General features: G+C 40.6%; 1 protein-coding gene across 1 annotated transcript in view; it reads right to left on the bottom strand.

Annotated features, from left to right (window-relative positions):
• Positions 1-25,295, bottom strand: part of LOC145390415 (uncharacterized) — a 168,205-nt gene that overhangs the window by 110,077 nt on the left and 32,833 nt on the right. Inside the window, exons 6-9 of the mRNA XM_080265347.1 lie at positions 22,417-22,546; positions 18,213-18,362; positions 10,336-10,444; positions 5,464-5,609 (exon numbers count right to left, since the gene is read on the bottom strand). Coding sequence (XP_080121473.1) covers positions 5,464-5,609; positions 10,336-10,444; positions 18,213-18,362; positions 22,417-22,546 — 535 coding nt within the window. The remainder of the gene's footprint in view (positions 1-5,463; positions 5,610-10,335; positions 10,445-18,212; positions 18,363-22,416; positions 22,547-25,295) is intronic.

Here is a 25,295-nt window from a genome sequence, read left to right as displayed (position 1 = left end):
ACCTCTGTTCCTCAGCTCTAACCTCCTCAGTCCTCACTCGTGTCACAGTCAGTCTTCTCCAATATCTGAGACAACACCATCTTGAGCAGGTCCATGGTGCCCTTCATAATAACAAACTGAATAACGTTCTCAGAGGTCAGGCTGGTTTACAGGCAGGTTTGCGTTTGTGGCAGTACTTCCGTGAATGTAAAACCGCAAATTTGCTCAAAACTTGTTGCAAATGTAAATCTGTAAATGAAATCACAATTCCGCAATTGCAGACTTTGCGGTATCCAAAAGTGATGGCGGTAGTGCCCAGCTCTGATCACAAGCCTCATTCTTACTAACCCGCAGAATGAGAGGGTCCGGAAACAAAAGGAAAATAAAAAAGCTGGATAACTATCAGAGTGCCCAACAAAGGGTTTAACTTCCAGACAATCACCCTTACACCTCTAAAATGTTTGGCTCCACCTCAGAGACAATATCCACACAAAATTATCTTTCAAATTGCTTTCATGACAGACATCATTCTTTCAACTACTGAACCATGTTACAGAAAGTTGGCAACCCTTGTCATGTACATTACCATACATAATTAATTCATCTACATCTATCCTTGTCAGTTATTTAGCTTCCTTAATATTTGTCTATTCCTTACTTATTCACTATCTATCGATCTACTGCCAGATGCCATAATCCCGTAAGGGGTGGCCACTGACTTTAAGTTATTTGTTTTACAGGGAGGGACACTAACTCTCCACCAACCCACTTGCTCACACATAGGGAGAACGTATGGTTTGGTTATATGGTTACTACCCAGCGCTGTAAATGGTTTCTTGGCCTACAGGAAACCATTTGGAATGTCACTTAATGTAAGGCCACCTGTAAAGAAAAGCAATAAGAAGTGAGAGGAAAGATGGCAGAAATAGGAAGAGAAGAGGGCAGGCACTGATAAAGAATGATACAGGCTAAGGGAGAAACAGGCAGCACTACATCAAGTGAGTGGATGATGGTCGCTGCCACCTACAACTTACTTATTCACACTTCCACATAACTTATCCAACAATCTTCCTCCTGGCCAACCATACCTCTTTTTACCTTCAAGCTCACTCATGCACACTCTTTTTGCTACCCTAGCTGCATCCATTCTTTTATCTATGTGACCATAATATCAAAGCACCCACTTCTGCTCTTTAATCAATAAACATCCTTACTACACGTCTTTTACGAATCTTTACATTTCTTTTTCTATCTTGCCAATGTACCTTACAAACACTCCATAATAATCCCACTGAAACTGCTCCCACTCTTGATTTCTTACATTAACCCATTCACTGCGTCAGTGTTTGTTCACATGTTCATTCCGTGTGCGGCAGTTTTCAAATATTTAGAGAAAAATATTAGAAAAAAATAATATTGTCAAAAGATAGAGAAAAAAATCCCGAGTTCAATGGTATATAACACAATACAGCAAACAAAAAAATTACCCCTGAAACAGGTCCGTGAAGTAATAAATATTCCCTGTGTAGTGGTGCCAGGCGAACAATGTGTTATGGTTGTACTGTGTCGTCACTGTCAATCTTGTGCCAATCTTGCTATCAGATAAGGTGTAAATCAGCATCTGAATCATCACTGTCATCATCTAACAATGTATCACTATCATCACTACACTCATCCAGAGATATCATCCAATATTTGCTTAGGCTACTGCTAGCGGTGGCATGGAGAAGATTTCCTACCATTACTTCGGCATTTTTATTGTAAGACATCTAATGCAACAAGCTAATGAGATGAAAATGACACTTAGTATGTATTTTGTGGACTTTGAAAAGGCGTTTGACAGTGTTTCACGTGGAGCTATGTTGAAAATTATGAGATTCTATGGTATACCAGAAAAGTTTGTAAATATTATTAGAAGCCTGCATGAAGGTACTTTTTGTAAGGTAATGGTGGGTGGTTCTTTGAGTGATCCATTTCAAGTTAGGTCAGGAGTGATTCAAGAAGGAGTTCTTTCGCCATTGCTGTTTGTTTTGGTTATGGATTATGTTATGAAAAAGGTTGTAAGGAGAACAGGTGCAGGAATTAACTGGAAAGAAAATAAGAAGCTGATGGATTTAGACTATGCTGATGATATTGTAATGATTTGCGGAAGTATTTATGAGATGCAGAGGGTGCTTGATTGTCTGGTGGAGGAAGGAGAAAAAGTGGGATTGGTAATAAATTGTGGAAAGACTGAAATTATTAATAAGAACGTGGAGAATCAAATCGATTGTGTAATTGGGAATAATGTGATGAAGAATGTAGAAAACTTTAAATATCTGGGAACGATTGTATCATCTAATGGATCAATAAACAATGAAATTGAGGAGAGGATTAGACAGGCTTGGCGAGCTGTTGTAATGTTGAAATCTGTTTGGAATAATAATATGCTTTCGGTACATACTAAAGTGAAAATTTACAAGTCCATGGTTAGACCAGTTTTAATTTATGGGCATGAGTCATGGTACAGTACAATTGTAACAGATCAAAAAGTATTAGGATTTGAGAATAAAATACTGAGAAGGATTCTTGGGGTAAAGTGGCAAGACAGAGTTACAAATGAAAGAGTAAGGGATATTACGAGAGTGGAACCAGATAATGATTATTTGAGACTGTCTCGCTGGAAGTGGCTGGGGCACATATACAGAAAAGAAGGCAGTTTAATACAGGATGTGCCAGAGTGGACTGCTAGAGGAAGAAGAGGTAGAGGTAGGCCGAGGGAAACCTGGTTGAGGACAATGAAAAGAGAAGCAGGAGAGGAGTGTTGGTGGGACCTGAAGGAGATGGCAAGAGACAAATATTGGTGGAGAGTTCATCGAGGCCCTATGCATTCCGTGGGGTGCCACAGGAAATGATTGATTGATTGATTGACTTTCGGCATTTTGTAGGTAACTCTGCTGAGCTCTGCTCCCCATAAAAATGCATAGTCTATGTATGGCAATATTCTATAGGGTGCCATGAGTTGCTAGTTGATTTATTTCGTGCCATTTCTGATGGCGAAATTTTTGAAAGCAGGAAATCATAAATGATACAGCTGCAGTCAGATCCATTTGGACTCATATCATATATGATACAGCCGCAGTCAAAGGGTTAATGCCACATCAAAACCTCACACCCATGGATCACAGTGGACACCATTTTACCATCAAATAATCCTATTGTTGCAGATCAACTCCATATGAAGAGCTTCACAACACCTGTCCCCTCACTTCCTTGAGACATATTTCACTTCCTTCACACAATTACCTATCTAATCCGACATTGCACCTAGATGCTTAATCTCTCTCTCTCCATTTTTTTGTCTATCCTTTCACCAACAACGCACAATGTAACACTAGTACACAATCACTGCAAAAATCACTGTACTCACAAGGTTAACACTATACAGTGCAGCCTTGTTATGTGATTACCGGTAATTGCTACCAAAATAAATAAAAAGGTATAACCTGTCTTGGTACGATAAAAAATTAATCGTGATTTCACAACAACAACATTTTCGACAGCCGCTTCTGAGAATCTTGTGCAGATGCAATAACCCACACAAGCTAAAATGGCTATCCAGTGATAACTGTCTATGAATGTTGCCTTTCATTTTATTCTGTGCAGAAAAGGCCACTGAAACACCACTGTTATCACCAAATAACAGTGCAAGTGCTTAACATATAGTGCAGTGTACAATATTAAGTGATACTTTTTTGTACGTGAAATACTGAAACCTGTGACTTGGAAATTGTGTCACCTTTACACCATCCTCCCCTTTTGGGGCCTCTACTCTTGCATGAAAGGCCACTAAAACATCACTGTATCACCAAATAATAGTGCAAGTGCTTAACAAATACTGCAGTGTGCAGTAGTAAGTGAAGTGATACTTATCTGTGTATGAAATACTGAAACTTGTGATTTGGAAACTGTGTCAACCTTACATAACCATCATCCCCTTCTTAGGCCTCTACATTGCTGCCTGAACCAAGATGCCCGCAGAGTGTTTACAATGGCTATCATCATTGCCTTTCATTTTACTTCATGCATGAAAGACCACTGGAACACCACTGTTAGTGCCAAATAACAGTGAATGTACTTAACAAATAGTGCAAAGTGCAATGTTAAGTGAAGTGATACTTTTTGCATGTGAAATACTGAAACTTGTGACTCGGAAATCGTGTCAACATTACGTAACCATCATCCCTTTTTTGGACCTCTACACAGCTGACTGAGCCAAGACGCCCATCCAATGTTTACAATGGCTGTGATTATTGCCTTTCATTTCATTTTGTACATGAAAAGCCACTGAAACACCATTGTTATCACCCTGGTACAGTAAGACCTCACTATAACGGAGTAGTTGGGGCCCAAACCATTCCAAAAATGCGAAATTTAGATAAAAGCGACACACGGACTTCCCCCTGCTAATCCAGACTTTTTCTGACATATCAAACGTTAGTCTGGATCAAATGAATGGTTTTTAAACTGTTTTAACTACCACTGTGGTACTGTACTGTTATAACTTCACTACATTAATCAAATGGTATAATATATATAATAATACTGTACTGTACTGTACACTGTTAAACATGTCTTTTATTTATCTTACTGTGGTGAACACGGATGAAGTGGTCTGGCAGTCTGGTCTGCTTCTGGCTTTATCGGACTTTTTCCAATAAACAGGGATTTAGTCCAGTAGCTCCTCGAGTCTGATAAAAGCGAATTCCAGTCTACTGAAGTCCGTTATATCAAGGTTTTACGTACTTTACAAATAGGGCAGTGTATGATATTAAGAGAAATGATACCCTATCATTTTTGTGGAGTGGTTTTCCAGGTCCTACAACAGTTCCCCATCCTGGGAGGAGGGACCCTTGGTGATGACTATTCAGGTGGGTGGCAGATTTTTTTTTAGGACATTTTAGGCTTCAAAGTTGAGGTCACCCTCCCTAACCCCACTGAACCCATGCTATATCGACCTCTTTATGTGATAAATTGTTACGCAATAAGTCTTCACTTGATGCAACCCTATTGCATCTTGAGGCTCCAATGTATAGATATTCTGCAGCTGCAGCAAACATAACTCAATCTCATATATCCAGTGACAAGGTTCAGTGAATTCACCATCTACAAACCATGGGAGTGGTCACATACTGCTCAGTGCATCAGTGAATTATCTGGTGGAGGGAGTATGGAAGGGGGGGGGAAGTATCATAGAAGCTACTGTATTCCACCTAAATAGTTTTGGGTAAATAATGATGTACAGATCATGCAATACAAAGACAAAAAAAATCTATATATTAGGAAATAATGCAGAAAAATAAGATAACAGTACAGTCAAGCCTTTGATAACCACATGGGGAAAACCGAAAGATAGATATCGGAAGGACAATGGTGGTAAAGACACCCAAGATGGAGGGAGGGGGTAAGTGACTGACACAAAGATAAAATATAAGCTATCATTACCTCTTCTTCTAGCTTGACTACATTGGCTTGAGCATTGGTGAGGGCAGAGTCAAGGATGTCTATGTGCGTGCGCTGCTCGTTTAGGGTTTGCCGCTGGGCCGTTAACTCAATCTCTTGACGTTCTTTAGCTGCAACCAGCTCTTTGTCTGGAACAGAGGTCATCATTATCAACCCAGTCTTATCTACAAGCACATAGATGGGGTGGCCAGGATTTAGAAAAAGGAAAATACAAAAGAAGGCAATCTATCTGCTTATCTATCTATCAATCTTTTCATCTAGGTGATGCCTTACTCCTTCTCTGGAACTCCCTACACAGTATATGGAGCCTCTACACTCTCACTAGCCAATCACAATGCAAGGAATGGAAAAAGTGTGCAGCTTAAAAAACATTTCTTTGATATTCTCATTATAATATCCATGACATGCAGTGAAAACATGGAAGCTATAATTTCTCCACCACACTACTGACACCTGCTGAAGACTGGGAGAAAAACATCTGATAAGTACACAAACTTGTAATAGTATTATAATCACAGTCTGGATGTAAATTCTGCATTCTTGTGGTCTAAAATCACTCCACTGGTCTAGGGTAAGTGGTAGGTAGCCATCTTCCACTTAGCTACTGCAAAGTCAGGTATTCAATAAAACTCCCTTTTACTGGACCTGAAGTGGTAGCATCTTCACTGTGGGTCTACCCCTCAGAGGCTGTTGAAGCAGAAGAGGAGGACAGCATGGGGGTCAAATCACCACAACCCCCCCCCCCAGCCCCTCAAGGGGCCCAAGAACCTAGGAGTGGCTTCGGTCGCCCAGGCAAGTACCACGTCTCTCAACACAACACACAACAAAACCATATTTTTTACACCGAGAAATGACTCCCCGGTGGTCATTTCTCAACGACTTCTTCTAGCTGGGGACATTGAGAGCAATTCAGGACCCGCCAACAAATGCATATGTCCAACATGCTCAAAACCTATCACTTTGAGCCGACAGACAGAGGGTTCAGTTCAGTGCAATTCTTGCAAGAACTGGACCCATTAAACCTGTACAACACTTGTATCCAGAAAACATTACACAAATACCTGGACCTGCTCCTTCCCCCCACCTACCCTAGTCCTACTTCCTCGACATCTCCTCAGCCTCACCCACTAATCCTTCCCACACCATCCAATCCCCCAATCCCTCTCATTCCACCCTAATCTAATCCACCCCAACCCTTACCTCCATCACAACCTTCTCTTACCCCTTCCCCTCCACCCACACCCACACCTCCCACCGTGCTGCAGCACCCAACACACATCACACACACAACATAAACATCCTTCAAATAAACACAGATGGCATAAACACCAAAAAACAAGAACTCACAATTCATCAAACAATAAAACATACACATTGCCATCTTACATGAAACAAAACTACACAGAACACAAAAAACACTTAGATTTCATAATTTCACCACCATAAGATAAGACTGGGCTGATGGCGGTGGTGGTGGACTCATCACCATGGTACACAGTAATCAATCAACTTTTCAGATACCAGTGCACACACAAAGTCACTTCTCCCCCCACATGACACCACAACAGAAATTCAATCAATTAAAATACACACTGGTAACAAATCACACATAACAATCGCCAGTACATACATTCCCCCCCAAACGTCCCCCACAGTACCACACAATTACTCTCCACAAATACACCACACCACTAACATACCCATCATCATCCTGGGTGGTGATTTCAATGACAAGACATTGACTTGGCATGTCAACAACCCTGACACAGACAGAGGGCTTGTACTACAATCCCAAACAGATAATCTTTTCATATTTAATAATCTCCATCAACATACCCATATCCCACACTAAGCCCTCTTCTTCCCATCATCCCCAGACATCACCTTTTGCTCCCCAAACCTCGCCCCCACAACATCTTGGAGAGTGGTCAGAGCCTTTGGCTGTGGCCAGCTCCCAATCATCATCACTACCAAAACCAGAATCACCCCAGCTAGCCACAGGCACACATATACTAACTACAAGAGAGCCAACTGGGAGGCCTTCATAAGTGAAACGGAACAACACTTTGAAACATTAAACAGTACATCTATCACAAACTCAACACCGCTGTGCACACTTTCAATAAAATTATTCAAAACGCAGGCAAGAGACATCTCTAGAGGCAACAGAAAGAGACACAACCCCAACTTCACACCAGAAATTCAAGGCCTCATCAGTCAACGGGACACCCTACAACACTCCCCAACACCTCATACACAAGACACTGTACAACAAATACAAGAACTCAACACTCAAACAATATCAGAAGAGCAAACACTAAACTAGAATAATTATCTCCAAAAACATGATCACAAAACAAAAACCAGCAAACTCTACAAAACACTAAACAGCATCACACTCTCTAACAGCAACACTACACAATCACATGCTGCCATTACAACAACAGACACCATACCCTCAAACAAACAGCAAGCAAACACTCTCATCAATCACTTTTCACGTCAGCCATCTAAACCCCCACCAAGACGATCGACATGTCATCCGACATAAGAAACAGTACCCCACAGACCCAGACTTCACACCTTTCACTTACAACCAGACAAAGCACATCTTTAGCAACCTTAAGCACTCATCTGCCTGTGGATCAGACAACATAAACAACATACACCTTAAACACCTTGGAACACAAGGCATACAAGCACTCACCAACATATCAAACTACAGTTATTCACACAACATAATACCAAACATCTGGAAGCATGGCATTATCATCATTATCCCCAAACCCAACAGAGACCAAACATTACCTTCCTCACACTGCCCCATCACACTCCTCTGCACCTCCTCTGAAGTCACTGAGTGACTTGTACTACAACTAGTCACACCTCACACCCCTCTAGCCCCATCACAACATGTTTTCAGGCCACTACACAAACACTCTTCTTACAGACCTTACACAGAGAGTTTTTGATGACACGAATTCAGCTAGGCCACCACACGGAACGCTCCTAGTCACACTAGACATAAGCAAAGCTTTTGATGCCATCCCCCACAACAACCTCACAAACAAAATATTCAACACAAACATGCACAATAACACAAAAAGATGCCTGGCAAACTACTTAGCAGGCAGATGTACACATGTAACATGGCCGGTCAGTCTTCGAACACAAGAAACTTCACAAAAGGCATCCCCCAAGGATCTGTTTTGTCCCCTACACTCTTTACCCTATACATGCACAACATATCCATACCACAGATACACACAGCTTCCTATGCAGAAAAAATAACACTTACATGTACACACCAAAATGCAAACACAGCCACACACAACCTCCAACCTTACCTCAACACATTACACGAATGGTTCAAAACAGTCCCAGCCAAATCTACAGTAACCCTTCTCACAAACTAGACAGCAGAACACAGTCACATTCCGCACCTCACCACAAACAACACTCCCCTAGCCCCCCCCCCCCCAAAATCCTTGGTGTAATATACATCAGTGTCATTTAAACAACACATCACAAACATTAAAGATAAATTAACACCAAGACTCAATGCCTTGAGGTCACTTGCCCATACAACATTTGGACACAATAAAGAAACCACCACCACAGTATACAAACAATATATACATTCAATGATGAATTATGAAAGCCCTGCTTGGGGTTCTAAACTCACTAAAACACATTACAACACTACAGACTACACAGAACAAGGCCCTAAAAATAATCACAGGCTGCAGAGCTACTACACTCACAGCCACCTACACCAAGAAACCAAAGTCCTCAAAGTCAAGGATCATCTAGACATGAGAGGTATCCAAATTCTCGCCGCAGCCTCCACAAACCCACACCATCCACTACACTACATGGCAGCACATCCCCACACACACCAAGGAACATCAAAACAACACCCAGCACACAATATCATACACGAATACTGTCATCTCTTTCCCCTCGCCCGCCTCAGACCACCTTCCAGAAGCATATCCACACTCAGATCACTCGCCGCTCCATTCAGTCACTTAAAGACAACACACAGCAGCATACACGGCCTCCTGATATCCACTCTTCTGAATCCTACCTCCCTCATGAAGACAGGGTCCACCTGGCCAAGCTGAGATGTGGGCATCATCCAGCCCTCTTAACTTACCAGAAGAGGCTGGATGACTCTGTCTCTGATGCCTGTCCAGGATGCAACACAGCACCCCATACTATTAAGCACATTATGGAAAACTGCATTGCACACAATCACCTGCACCAACAACACAACATACACTCCCTGAAAGCTTTGTGGGAGAACCCAGTCTTGGCTGTGGTCTTCCTTAGGGACTCATGGCTGTTCGGCCAGACTGCCTAGGAAACAACTACTACTACTACTCCCTTTAACTATAACTTGGCCTAGAATCTGAACCTTTTGTGGCTAATTTCATGTAGCTTGATAGAAGAATACTAGAGTTTTATGTCCTTTCCATAGCACTTCTTCATGATTAACATCATATTCTAGTATTAATCCACTACTACAACTGAGCATTCAAGATGGAGGTAAGTCAGTTATAGGCTAAGTTAGAGTAAAATGGTATTGCTATTTAAAACCATAAACTGCAATAACACTGGACAACTTTATCAACAGTACCTGTAATATGATCAATCTACTGAGCTCTTCATAATCCAGTAACAGTATGAATGGTTTAAGGATTCTTAACATTACTAATACATCAGTGCATACAAGCAGAAGCAATGTACAGTATCCACCATTTGATATGGAGAACATAATGAACAATTTACACATGCTGTAAGGGTATCCAGAAACTCTGGAAATCACCTCAGTACAGCATCATAACTTACTCTGTGATATGAGCTGTGCAATAAAGACATCTCGCTTGTTGAGTTCTTTTCTGAGTGCTTCTGCTTCCCCTCCTTGGCTGCCAGACAGTGGTCGGGAGGAAGATGCCAGCTGTAACCATGAAACCACTTGGTGGCTTGAGATTGAAAAGTTAAAGAGGACATGTAAGAGCAGCAATACTGTGACTACTGACCAATGTACATGGGGTGCACTGAGTGCAAAGAGTCAGGAATTATGTGATTCATGAAAGACATGGAGTAGGAAAGTATGCTGATGATAGGACTGAAGAGTCTGCTTGGTTGGTAGGATTATATGGAGAGAATGAGTGTAGACTAGGTAGTGAAAAGGGTTGCTAGGTGTGTGAGTTAGTTTCAAGGTGGGAGGTGAGGTAGGCAGAAGATGGATGGGTATTGTAAATGAGTATGTAGAAAAGTGAAGTATTGTACAGAAGTTGATGAGACTAAGGAACAGTCATGGGAAAGAGTTGGCTTGGATGAATATGTACAGACACACACATGGCAAGAGGTTTGGATTTTTTTTTTTTTTTTTTTTTTTTTTCTTTTTAACTTTCTAGTTGACTTTGACTCTGTGCCAAGTACTGTACTGTGAAATCCAGTACATATATCCGTCCACCCATCATACAAAAATTTTTGCCCCATCAAGAGCACAGAAGCCCAGGGCTGGGATACTCAATTTTGACATTTTTGGCGAGCTTGACCACTTTCAGTTATCTGGGTGGCACTGTGTGTGCAATAAATTCCAACCATCCTAAAAATACAAATCCATACGGGCTCAATCTTGTTAGAGTACTTTAATCCACAAAACCATCAAGCATCATTTGATACCAGTATATGGTTACTACTCAACATACTTGCCACTTGGTTCAATCACTCAAAGGCAGCACAAAACTAGGCATGTAGTTTGTGGGTGTCCCCACCAAAATACAGTAGTTTCCAATCTGCTCTTTATTTCACTTCCACAAGTTAATACTCTTCCATATAAATCCCTTACATTTTTCCACTTTTCTCAACTTCTATCCCTATACTCTGTACAGTACTTTCCAAAACAGTTTCTTATTCTTCAAGATATACATTAATTTTCTTTCGAAGTCTTCATATCTTTAACACTTCTATTTCCTGTATATTTTTAAATGATCATATCCACAGCTCTCCTTTCACCACCAATTAAACTCCTACAACCTAAGGAGGTCTTACCCTAGCTTAATAAAAACATCTCACAGCAGCCAGCTAAAAATGTGTGTGTGTGTGTGTGTGTGTGTGTGTGTGTGTGTGTGTGTGTGTACTGTGTGTATATATATATATATATATATATATATATATATATATATATATATATATCTCCATCATCCAATCCTACATTGCCTCATGAGGAGCATAGGAACCCGGGGCTAGGCAGTTGGTCCCGACATTTAAGATGAGAGTGACCAGCCTCACTCATCCCTGAGTGGTATTACATGAGCAATCAACCCCAACCATCCCTTGGATATAAACCTTCACCGGCTCAATCCGATTGGAGTGCAATAATTACCCACTAAACCACCAGGCGACAAAATTTGGTTATATGGTTACCATCCAGCGTAGTAAATGGTTTCCTGGTGCACAGGAAACCATTTGGCTTGTCACTCAGTGTAGAGTCACCCACAGGCTGAAGGATGTGGAAAGAATGAAGGAAAGAAAGATAGAAGAGGGAGTGTAAAGTCACCCGTAGGCAGAAGGACAAGGAAAGAATGAAGGAAAGAAAGACAGAAGAGAATGGAAGGAATGAAGGATGGAGAAGAAAGGGCAGACCATCCACTCACTCGATGTAGTGCTGCTCTCGGGTATCTGCCCTTTCCCCTCCTCCATCCTTCTTTCCTTCCATCCTCTTCTGTCTTTCTTTCCTTCATTCTTTCCTCATCCTTCCACCTACGGGTGACTTTACACTCCCTCTTCTGTCTTTCTTTCCTTCATTCTTTCCTCTTCCTTCTGCCTGTGGGTGACTCTACACTGAAAGGCAAGCCAAATGGTTTCCTGTAAATCAGGAAACCATTCACTACGCTGGGTGGTAACCATACAACCAAATTTTGACACCTGGTGGTTTAGTGAGCAATTACAGCACTCCAATTAGATTGAGCCAGTGAAGTTTTATATCTAAGGGGTGGTTGGGATTTATTGCTCATGTAATGCCACTCAGGGACGAGTGAGGCTGGTCACTCTCATCTTGAATGTCAGGTCCAACTTGCCTAGCCCCGGGTTCCTAATCTCCTCATGGGGCAACGTAGGATTGGATGATGGATGGATGGAGATATAATATATATATCTATCTATCTATCTATCTATTGCCAGACGCCTCAGTCCCGTTTGGGGTGGCCACAAACAAATCGCCTCCAAGTCGCCCTGTCCCCCGCCATTTCACTCCCCTGCTCCCAACTCACACCCCCCTCTCTCATATACCTCTCCACCCCATCCCTCCATCTCATCCTCGGCCTCCCCCTCCCTCTTCCCCCCTCCACCTCACTCACATACACTCTCTTCGTCAGTCTTTCACCCTCCATCCTCTCCACATGGCCAAACCACCTCAGTATGTTCCTCATAACGCTTCCTATCACATCCACATCAACATATACTGTATATATATATATATATATATATATATATATATATATATATATATATATATATACACCGGCATATATATACAGTGTATGTATTATATATATGTGTCTGTGTATTTACCTATTTGTAGTATACAGGAATTGAGCTAAGCTCGTCTTGTTCTGTCTCCATACCTACATTTATCTAGTCTATTTTTAAACACATGAATGTTTTTTGCCTGCACCACCTCTTCGTCTAAGTCATTCCAAATACTTATGCTTCTATTCAAGAAACTGAACCTTTTAAGATTATTAAGACATCTACTTTTCCTCAACTTGAAGTCATGACCTCTTATTCTCCGATCATCCAGCAAAAAAAGATCCTCTCTATCCACCCTTTCCAATTCTCTTACATTTCTAAATATTGTGATCAAATCACCTCTTTCCCTTCTCTCGCGCAGTGTTGGTAACTTCAGTTTTTCCAATCTCTCCTTGTAGGAGAGTTCCCTTAAGCTTGGTATCATCCTCACTACCATCCGTTGAACCTTCTCTAGTTTATCAATATGCTTCTTCAAATGATGTTACCATACCACAGCCGCATACTCCAGTCTTGGTCTCACCATGGTCACTATCAACTCCCTCAGCATTTCCTCGTCCATATAATTAAAAGCCACTCTCATGCTGGTCAGTAATCCATAAGTGCCTCCAATGATTTTGTTTATATGCTTTTCTGGTGACAAGTCATCCTGATTAATCACTCCCAAATCTTTCTCATCTTTTCTTTTATTAATTATCTCATGGCCCATTATATATGTCCAGTGCAGTTTTTTTTCACTCATTCCCATTTCTAATACATGACACTTCTTGGCATTAAAATCCATTTTCCAAGTCTGGCTCCAGCTGTGGAGTTTGTCCGAGTCCTCTTGCAGCTTTTTACAACTATCAATACCATTAATATGTTTCATGATTTTAGCATCATCTTTGAACATACTCATTTAACTATTCAAACCCTCTGGCAAATCACTTACATATATCAGAAACATTATTGGGGCTAAGACAGAGCCCTGGGATACTCCACTAGTCACACTTCTCCTTTGTGACACCTTGTCTCTTATGACTGTTCTCATTTGCCTTCTTACCAAATAATTTCCCACCCACTCTAATAGTTTCCCATGCACCCCTCCAAAGGTCTTCAACTTCCACAACAGTCTCCTACTGGGCACCCTGCCAACTGCTTTCTTGAGATCGAGACAGACACAACTTACCTATCCCTCCCTCTCTTGTATGACATCTATTACCGTAAAACACCGTAACTTTGGACAGCACCCAAACTTCGGACATTTTGCGAAAAAATGTAATAATTGAAGTTTATTGGAAGAGAATGCGATATCTGCAAAAAATAATGATATGGGTAGGTAGGGTAATCTTTAAAGAGTATTATGTATAAGTCCTATTAAACTAGCATGAATATGTGTGGGTGAAAAAAATTTATGAATCAAATGGAAAAAAAATTGATGTTTTTTAACCCTGCAAAACTTTGTTCACACAGAACAATCAGTTTCAATTGTAAGAATGTGATTAGTAAGATTATATGTGGAAAAGTGCTGTAAGTACTGGGCAGTAAACTATTTTAAAATACTGTATATATATGCATAACCTTGCTATGACTGTTTTAATGAATATCTCTATATTTTTCTGAAAAAAATCCTAAATTCGGACAGACAAATTACTGGAAAAATACAGTACAGACTTAATCGATCAAACTAACGAATTTAATTTCAGGAGATTAAATTTACTCATGAGATGGAAATGGATAATGAATTGCCATTTTTGGATGTAAAAGTTATCAGGGACCAAAATGTTTTGAAGACAAAGGTATACAGAAAACCTACAAATATTATATCATATGTGCATTACTATTCAAACCAGGGACTGTAAGAAAATGTTCTGGAAAGAGGTGAAAAGAGTAAGACAGGGTGGAAGTGAAGTTAGCAGGGGAGTGAAAGATAAAAATGGTAGATTACTAGTGGAGATGGGAGAAAAATGAGCAGATGGAGAGAACACTTTAAGGAATTGTTGAACACAGAGGATGGAAGTCATGCGAGTATAAGTGGCTGGGGAATGGCTGGGAGGAGGAGGGAGGTGAGAAGACAGGAAGAAATTACTAGGATAGAAGTTGTGGAAGCAATGAAGAAAGTTAAATCGGGGAAAGCCCCAGGAATTGATGAAGTGTGTGGTGAAATGCTGAAGCATGGGGGAGAGATAGTAGTAGAATGGATGTGGAAGATGTGCAGATTGCCCTGGGATGAAGGTAGAGTATATACCGGAGGATTGGAAGTCAGGTATAATTATTCCCTTGTACAAAGGAAAAGGAGAAAAAGAAGTGTGTGGTAATCATAGCGGCATTTGTCTTCTTAGTATAATAGGAAAAGTGTATGGTAGGATACTTATTGACAGAGTTCGAGAAAGAACAGAGAAATTAGTTGGAGAAGAACAGGGAGGCTTTAGGAAGGGAAGAGGTTGTGTAGATCAGATATTCATTCTTAGATCTTTAGTGGAAAAGTTTCTAGAGAAGGGAAAGAAGTTGTATGCGGCTTTCATGGATTTGGAGAAAGCATATGACAGGGTGGATAGACAAGGATTGTGGAAAGTGTTAAGAATACACGGAGTAGATGGGAAGTCGCTGAATGCTGTAAAGAGTATGTACGATGGTGCGAAGGCTGCAGTGCATGTGGATGATGAACTAAGTGAATTTTTCTCTTTGAAAGTTGGGTTGAAACAGGGAAGTGTCATGTCTCCATGGTTGTTCAATCTGTACATGGATGGGGTAATAAAAGAGGTACAAGGTAGGGTAGTGGATGTTGGAGTGGCCCTGGTGAGAGAGGATAGTGTTTGGAAACTCCCTGTACTGTTGTTTGCAGATGATACTATGTTGTTGAATGAAGACGAAGGGGAGCTGCAAGGCTTGGTAGATGAGTTTGGGAGAGTGTGTAAGAAACGGAATCTAAAGGTGAATGTAGGGAAGAGTAAAGTGATGGTCTTTGAGAGAGGTGAAGTCAGTGAATGTACAGCGAGGTTGGATGGTGAGGAATTGGAAAATGTGAGTACGTTTAAGTACTCAGGTAGTGTGATGAGTAAGGATGGAGGTTTGGAGGGTGAAGTGCTGGAAAGGGTACAGCAGGGAAGAAAGGTTGCTGGTTCTTTGAAAGCAGTGATAAGAAACAGGGAAGTGAGCATGGAAGTGACAAAGTTACTACATGACAGTATTGTGATACCAACTGTAACGTACGGAAGTGAAGCTTGGACATTGTTGGAAGGACACAATTCAAGAGTGAGAGCAGTGGAAATGAGTTTATTAAGAGGAGCCTGTGAAGTCACATGGAGAGACAGGCTGATGAATGAGGATATAAAGGAGCGTTGTGGTGTGGATGTGGATGTGATAGGAAGCGTTATGAGGAACACACTGAGGTGGTTTGGCCATGTGGAGAGGATGGAGGGTGAAAGACTGACGAAGAGAGTGTATGTGAGTGAGGTGGAGGGGGGAAGAGGGAGGGGGAGGCCGAGGATGAGATGGAGGGATGGGGTGGAGAGGTATATGAGAGAGGGGGGTGTGAGTTGGGAGCAGGACAGTGAAATGGCGGAGGACAGGGCGACTTGGAGGCGATTTGTTTGTGGCCACCCCAAATGGGATTGAGGCGTCTGGCAATAGATAAATAGATAGTATGTGAACAACATCAAGAAAATTTTCATGGAAGGGGAGGACAAGGGTTCTTTGAATATTCTGGGAATCTGGCTTATTAGTTTTCCCTTCAAGGAATCGTTTCTTGGCTGTATTGTGGCACTGAGTTAGTATACTTTGTAGATATTTTAGCTTCTTTCCAATGCTCTGAATGATTTTTAGTTCATCATCTAAAAGTTCTGGGTCTGAAATTCTATATGCTGTTAAGTACATGGATATGAACAGGGATCATTTTACATTAATATCTATCTATCTATTGCCAGATGCCTCAATCCTGTTTGGGGTGGCCACAAACAAATCGCCTCCACGTCGCCCTGTCCCCCGACATTTCACTGCCCCGCTCCCAACTCACACACCCCTCTCTCATATACCTCTCCACCCCATCCCTCCATCTCATCCTCGGCCTCCCCCTCCTTCTTCCCCCCTCCACCTCACTCACATACACTCTCTTCGTCAGTCTCTCACCCTCTATCCTCTCCACATGGCCAAGCCACCTCAGTATGTTCTTCATAACGCTTCCTATCACATCCACATCCACACCACAATGCTCTTTTATATATATATATATATATATATATATATATATATATATACATATATATATATATATATATATATATATATATATATATATATATATATATATATATATATATATATATATATATATATATATATATATATATATATATATACTGTGTATATATATAATATATATATATATACTGTGTATATATATAATATATATATATATATATATATATATATATATATATATATATATATATATATATATCCATCCATCATCCAATCCTACGTTGCCCAATGAGGAGCATAGGAGCCCGGGGCTAGGCAGTTGGTCCTGACATTAAAGATGAGAGTGACCAACCTCACTCATCCCTGAGTGGCATTACGTGAGCAATAAACCCCAACCATCCCTTGGATATAAACCTTCACCGGCTCAATCCGATTGGAGCACAATAATTACCCACTAAACCACAAGGTGCCAAAATTTGGTTATATGGTTACCACCCAGCGTAGTAAATAGTTTCCTGGTGTACAGGAAACCATTTGGCTTGTTATTCAGTGTAGAGTCACCCATAGGCAGAAGGAAAGGGAAAGAATGAAGGAATGAAAGAAGAAGAGGGATTGTAAAGTCACCCGTAGGCAGAAGGACAAAGAAAGAATGAAGGAAAGAAAGAATGAAGGAAAGAAAGATAGAAGAAGATGGAAGGAGAAAAGGATGGAGGAGAGGACAGGGCAGACACCCGAGAGCAGCACGACATTGAGTGAGTGGATGGTTTGTTGCCCCATGAGAAGCATAGAAGCCCAGGGCTAGGCAAGTTGGTCCTGACATTTAAGATGAGAGTGACCAGCCTCACTCATCCCTGAGTGGCATTACATGAGCAATAAACCCCAACCACCCCTTGGATATAAACCTACACAGGCTCAATCCAGCTGGAGTGCCTTATTTACCCACTAAACCACCAGGCGCCATATATATATATATATATATATAGTATATAACTTGAAAAAGAAATTCCTACCTGTTCCCTCAACTCAGCATTGATATCTGACAGTCTCTTCACCTCAGCATGTAACTTGTGTCGTGCAAGACGCTCCAACTGTTCCCTTCGTTCTGATGATCGTATCAACGCCTCATGAGCCTCGTGCACCTTCACCATCTCAAGCTCAAACTGAGTTGGCAGCAACAATTTATCTTAGATATTATCAAACTGAAGTTTATGGAATTGATGGAGTGCTATAATGTAGTTACAGTAATTAAATCTAACTGGTACATGTAAATAATCTAATCAGGGATATGAATGATCAAGAAAACAAGCACAAGATTGCATGGAGTGCTGAAATATCCTTGCATCAGTAATGAAAAAGAAATTATAGCACTATACCACATGTCACCTGAAAAGCATTGAAAAGTTTAAAATATATAAAACACTACAGAAAATATGGTGCTGAGCTAAGTTAAACTACTTCAGTTAGACAACACAACTTATTTTCTCTTCTAGCCATCTCCAGATGATTTTACCCAGCTTAGAAGAGACTTTCTAACTGGTGAGGTTGGATATAACCAAGAATTTTTTCATTATAAGTGTTTTCTGAGTAGTGAATAAATTCATTAACCCTTAACCGCTGGGTGTCGGTTTGAACCGATGGCAAAGTGGCAGAGGCTCAATTGGTAGAAAGGTGGCCTGCAGTCCTCACGGACCCAGGTTCAAATCCCTGTTGGAGCACGGAACAGTTTAAGGATCTGAATTTCAAAAAATCAGACTTTACTGATCTACCAGAAGACCTGCTGACATGTCGTAAAAATATCCCCGCTAATACCAATACATCAGTCCTGTATGAGACAGCCCTAGCGTATATTCAATATGGATGGTGTGTGTTAGTGCCGAAGTGGTGACATGTAGAGGTGTATGGTAAGTAGGAGGACTACTGGGCCTTGACAGCAGGGAAATAAAAATAAATAAAGATTCCCTTCGGGTGTCAGTAGGGACCGACACTGTTTGCGCCACAGTCTGAAGTGGCCACCACTTTATCATCACCAAAAGCTAGGAAAACAGCCCAACCAGCCGAGCCAACCACACCTCAGTTGCCTCTCTGACTCTGCCACGTGTAAGACGATTTTTTCTTAACCTTCTCATCCAATTCCATTACTGCCTTACGTGGACTTTTTGCCTCATCCACCCGTCAAGCCTCTTTCCAAGGATACTAGGAAAGGGCACAATGATGGTGTCAAAGGGCATGCCTTGGATGCCACTGTATCTAGCTTATCTACTGTACTAATGAAGAAGTTATCACATCAAGAGAAAAGCCACAGTCAGGGCCGCCAGCACATGAACGAGCACATCCTGCCTCTTGTGCAAAAAATTAGTCCTCTTCCTCACGTCCTTACTCATCAATGCAACAAATCACAGACCTGGGGATACTTTCATTTGCAAGAAGATGAGTTGGTGAGTAATATGGTCTTCATTTTGTTTCCCTAACTGCTATAATTTCCAAGACATTAAGGTTTGACAACAAGGTATTTTCAGATCAATTCCCGTGCAGGGAGAATGAACACGCAGTATAAATAGCCTGGCGTTTGAGGGTTAATGGTCTTTTCTTAAGTTATATTAAATCACCTGAAAGTAGCACAAATAAAACAGCAGAATATGGTACATCACCTAATTCAAGGAGTTAAGAGTAAAACCTAAAGTGTCAAACAATTTTCTTTAAAAACCACTATCAATCAAGCACCTCACTACTGATGGACCCAAGGATATTGATCACACCACATTTGTTCACTATCACAGAGCTTGAAACTATATTATCATTAAATAACTGTACCCTACCTGTGTTACAAGACACCTCAAACCTCTTATATTACAAGAGGGAGGAGACAGGGTAAGAGAATGAACCCAAGACTTTCTTCTACTGATTCATATATCCAAAAAGATTATAATCTAGATCAGCATATCCCAGCATTATGTCAACCACGGAAAACCTGACAGGCATGATATGACAAATGGATATCAAATTACTTGGGACATAATACAGTGTACTATCTTTACTACCACATGCTGTTCACGTCCCATGAGGATAAGTTGAAATGTATTGAAGGGTAATTTTGCCGTAAACAGTGGTTTTTGCTAAATACAAACTGCCAAATATGGAATACTGACATTTCCATTGCGCTATCTATACATTCAGCCCTTCTGCTAAAGACATCCAAAATCATTTTTGAAAAAAATAAATCAATAAATAAAAGCCCATGCCACAGTTTTGGAAAAAAAAAAAAAAAAAAGGTGTTTCGTAGTGAAACTACTCCGCCAATGGGGTAATTTCACTGCAACCTATTTGATGTTATTGTTTTAATAATATTTAGTTATTATTGCTATAAAACCACACTACATATCATACACAATGGATTATAACTAGGCTTCGGTAGCCTGGGCTACTGTACAGTAGGGCCTATGCCATGTATTGGGCGACCTTTACGTCGATGGCATCCATCACTGTTTCACTGACTGTTTCACAGTTGGTAAGTTGGTCAGGGGACTCCTATGGCACTAGTGCATGGTAGGGTACTGTTTTGTTTTGTGTGTGTGTGTGTGTGTGTGTGTGTGTGTGTGTGTGTGTGTGTGTGTGTGTGTGTGTGTGTGTGTGTGTGTGTGTGTGTATATTTACCTAATTGTATTTACCTAACTGTGATATACAGGAAATGAGCTACATTCGTGGGGTCTCGTCTCTGTTTCTCAACAAGTCAAATTTAGCTTTAAACTCGTTTAAGTTTTCAGACTGGACAATCTCTTCGTCCAAGCTATTCCACAGGTCTATGCATCTATAAGGAAAACTATATTTCTTGATATCCTTCAACCAGCTTGGTTTCTCCAGTTTCATTCCGTGTCCTATTGTTACTCTCTTATCCCATAAAAACAGATCTTCTTTGTCAATTTTATCTACTCCCACCATGGTCCTGAACACTGTAATCATGTCGCCTCTCTTTCTCCTTTCTTCTAAGGAAGGCAAATCTAGCTTTTCCAGCCTCTCTCTGTAAGACAGATCTGCCAGACTGGGGACCATTTTGGTTGCTGTTCTTTGTATTCTCTCAATCTTGTTTATATCTTTCTTTTTGTATGGGGACCACACTACTGCTGCATATTCTGACCTAGGGTGAATCATGGCCACTATCAATTTTTTCATCATCTCATCCATATAATGAAAAGCTACTCTTATATTAGTCAGGAGTTTATACATTTCTCTAACTGCCTTATTAATGTGTTTTTCAGGTGACAAACTGTCCTGGACCAGCACTCCCAAATCTTTCTCTTCTCTCACTTTTGTGATTGGTTCATTACCCATCAAATAATTCAATGATGGCCTCTTGGTACTTTTACCCATGTCCAATATTTTACATTTCATTGCATTAAATTTCATTTCCCACATCTGGCTCCATTCGTGTATCCTATCCAGATCCTCCTGCAGCATTTTACAATCCTTTTCAACCTCTACCTTCCTCAAGATCTTTGCATCATCAGCAAACAGACTTGCATAACTGTTCACTCCATCTACCATATCATTTACATAAATCAGGAACATTACTGGCGCCAACACCGAGTCCTGTGGGACTCCACTTGTTATTTCCCTCCATCCAGACATCCTATCCTTTATTACTGTCCTCATTTGTCTGTCTCTCAAAAAGTCTCTCATCCATTCCAGGAAGTTCCCCTTCAGTCCTATATGCTCTAGTTTCCACATTAGTCTCTTATGGGGTACCTTGTCGAAGGCCTTCTCCAAATCTAAATACACACAATCCACCCAACCATCTCTCTCCTGTAGCACGTCAATCGCTCGAGTGTGTGTGTGTGTGTGTGTGTGTGTGTGTGTGTGTGTGTGTGTGTGTGAACAGTTCTAACAGTCTGAACCACTTCTAACCTATAAACAGAATGTTTTTTTTTTTAAACCTGAAACATGTAAATAATGACTAAATATATATTTTCTTTCCAGTTTTTATTCATGCAATAAATGTTGAAAATTTTCAGTAAACAATTTCATTTCTCCAATGCCATTTTTTTACACAATGGATCAAAACTTCACATGACCTTGTTAGGTCAGCATTCCTCTAAAACCTAAACCCAACAGAAGCTGAATCCATGCAACAGTTTGGGAACTATGGGCCTTTAAACTGGAATTATTGGCACTGCGGCAAAATTACCCCGCAGCAAAATTACCCCGTTTTACCCTACTCACTTTTTGCAACTTGGCAACTTTCCTATGATATAAGTCCACCTCCATTTTTAAGGCACTGTTTTCCTGAGCTAATATATCTGCAACTTCATCCATGGGACCTTCACCACTGTCTTGCTGCCCAGACACAACTCTGTGAAAGAAGGTACAGTACGACAATTTTACAAACTAATTTACTTAGTAGATATGGATACACTAATCATTCACTCCAGCCACAACATAGACTAGCTCTCCCCAGAACTTATCCTTTATCTCTTCACCCACTCCATACTAAGGAGAACATAAAGAGATCACTGCCACAATGCTCCTACCACTCCCTACTGCCACTTTCAAAAGCATCCTTGAACTGTGTCCCTCAGCCTTAAACATACTATCCACCCACTTCCCAAATATCACTCATGCCCTCTCCATTTATCCTCTTAACCCTTAAACCGCGCGATTGTTTTGCTTTGACTTGCGGCTCCCGCGGGCATATTTGCACTCCGACAGACTCTCAAAAAATATTTGCCAAAAATCAGTTATTAGTCCTAGAATATTAAAATCACATATACTTATGGCACATACCTTCAGCTTTCTCCTTGGGTGTTTGTTGAGCCTTCGTCGAGTACTGTAAGACTTGTGGAGACCTCTGAAGTTGGGTAACGAAGTCTCCACTTTACACTTCCTGACAACTCGTAATATGTTTACCACAGCCTGATATTATCACTAGAAACATTATTCTATGATTCTCACATAGTTTGGATTCCATACTCCAAAAAAAAAAAAACACTGTGAAAGCAATGAAAATTACGAGGGTGTATGACCATCCCACTTCCGATCGTTCGCCGCTAGTGTTGTCTAATATTCGTAAAAACACTCACAGTTTATATTTCTGTTACTATATAACACATATATATCTACAGTCTTTATCCATACGTTTCCTTCAGTAATAGTAGTTTATTGTCGCTGTAGGGATTCAATTTCTTTCAGTAAAATAAGTAGCATTCACTTTCTCGTTCTGGATACAAGCATTGAGAGTGAATGTCACTTTCACCTTCACCCTCATGACTCATAGTATTGATACATGCTAGAGTGAAACTTTCACTTTCATTACTCCTAGGGTATATACTCGTATTCTTATAATACTACTCATTTACATTTCTATTTACGTTCTGTATTTTATTTACATTACTGTATTTACATTTCTATTTTATTTACATTGTGTTATGCACTGTCACTTGAAGTAACTTATAAAACTGTTTTCCACTGTTCACTAATATTTACATTCATTACTTTCACTTGCTGTTTACACATTATTTACAATTCCACTTGCACTGTTTTACTCAATAAAAAGATCGTAGTCACTCTCTATCAATTGTCAGCCCTTTACCTCTTTCCACACGAGGTTTAGTAGGGGGTAAAGGTCACAGGGCCCTTTGCATGGGGATAAAAAGCGGCAGAAGTTAGCAGGAGCTAATTAGACATACTCCCACCTTCAAAGACGACAGTGAACTGATAGCAGTGGCCTCCTGCTGCCTGGCTAGGGTGAGTGCAATACTAGCAACTTCAGCCCTGTGAGACCTGCTAATATATAGCAATGAAATGACTGGCAGGAAACCAAGACAATACATAATAAATTAGGTAGTTCCAGGTGAATGTAAATATCACTTAAGCTTCTCCCTTCCCTCCTTATATGTATATTTATTACGAAAATAGATTATACAGCATATTTCAAGGGGAAATAAACAGCAAAAATTAGCGAACAAGTGCACGTCAGGTGTTGTCAGGTGATAATTAGCCAATTCCAAGTGTATGGCACTATCACTTACCTTATTTCATTTTTGTATATACTATTTGGTATAAGAATAGGGCATTGGGCTTTATTTCAATGGATGAAATCAGTGGAAAATTCCAGGGAAGATTTACTTAGTGTAGAATACAGTGTGGTGGCCTGCAAAAATTAGGTAGTTCCAGGTGAATGTAAATATCACTTAGGCTTCTCCCTTCCTTTCTTATATATATTTTTATTACGAAAATAGATTATACAGCATATTTCAAGGGGAAATAAACATCGAAAATTAGCGAATGAGTGCATGTGAGGTGTTGTCAGGTGATAATTAGTCAATTCCAGGTGTATGGCACTCTCACTTACCTTATTTCTTTCTTGTATATATTATTTGGTATAAGAATAGGGCATAGGGCTTATTTCAATGGATGAAATCAGTGAAAAATTCCAGGGAAGATTTACTTAGCGTAGCATGGCCGGGCAGGTGAGAGGAGAGGGTAATGGAGGGGAGGTAGGGAGGGGAGTCAAGAACGGGGAGAAATGGCTAAATTGTCAACAATGGATGGGAGTACAGATGAGATTAGGAGTGCTGACTAGTGTTGGACATTAGCAGTACTGATAGATGATACAAGCCACCACTTGAAAGCCCGGGCGAATTCAAAATAACACAGAATCACAAAAGTGTCGCCCCGCGGTATGATCCCTTGCTCCCAAGCATCACGAAAGTGATGCCCCGCGGTTAAGGGGTTAAACAAAACAAATAGCCACACACATTCTCTCTAATACCTCTGCCATCTCCCTTGCTCTCTGTTTCATTGCCCCAACATTCCACGTAACCTTCCAGAGTTTTGAGGATATCTGTGAGAACAATGTTCTGAAAGTATATGAATACAGAGTAGAGTGACAGCACTGAGAAAGATGAATTTCAGTGTGATGTGCAGCTGAACAGAGATACGTGTACTGGAGACCTTGGTGCAGTAACTAACAGCAGAGACATAAATGTGCACTAAAGTGGGAAGTAGAGTGAAACAGGTCAGAAAAGTAGCTGGTGCTATGAGGGCCTTCATCCTCAACAGATTTCTGAATATAGAGGATGCTAGAGGAATGTATGAAGGTG

This window comes from Coenobita brevimanus, chromosome 14 (genome assembly GCF_032717465.1).
Source record: "Coenobita brevimanus isolate Jiangsu-jjx chromosome 14, ASM3271746v2, whole genome shotgun sequence".
NCBI classification, from domain to species: Eukaryota; Metazoa; Arthropoda; class Malacostraca; order Decapoda; family Coenobitidae; genus Coenobita; species Coenobita brevimanus.
This window is presented reverse-complemented; position numbering and strand designations above follow the sequence as displayed.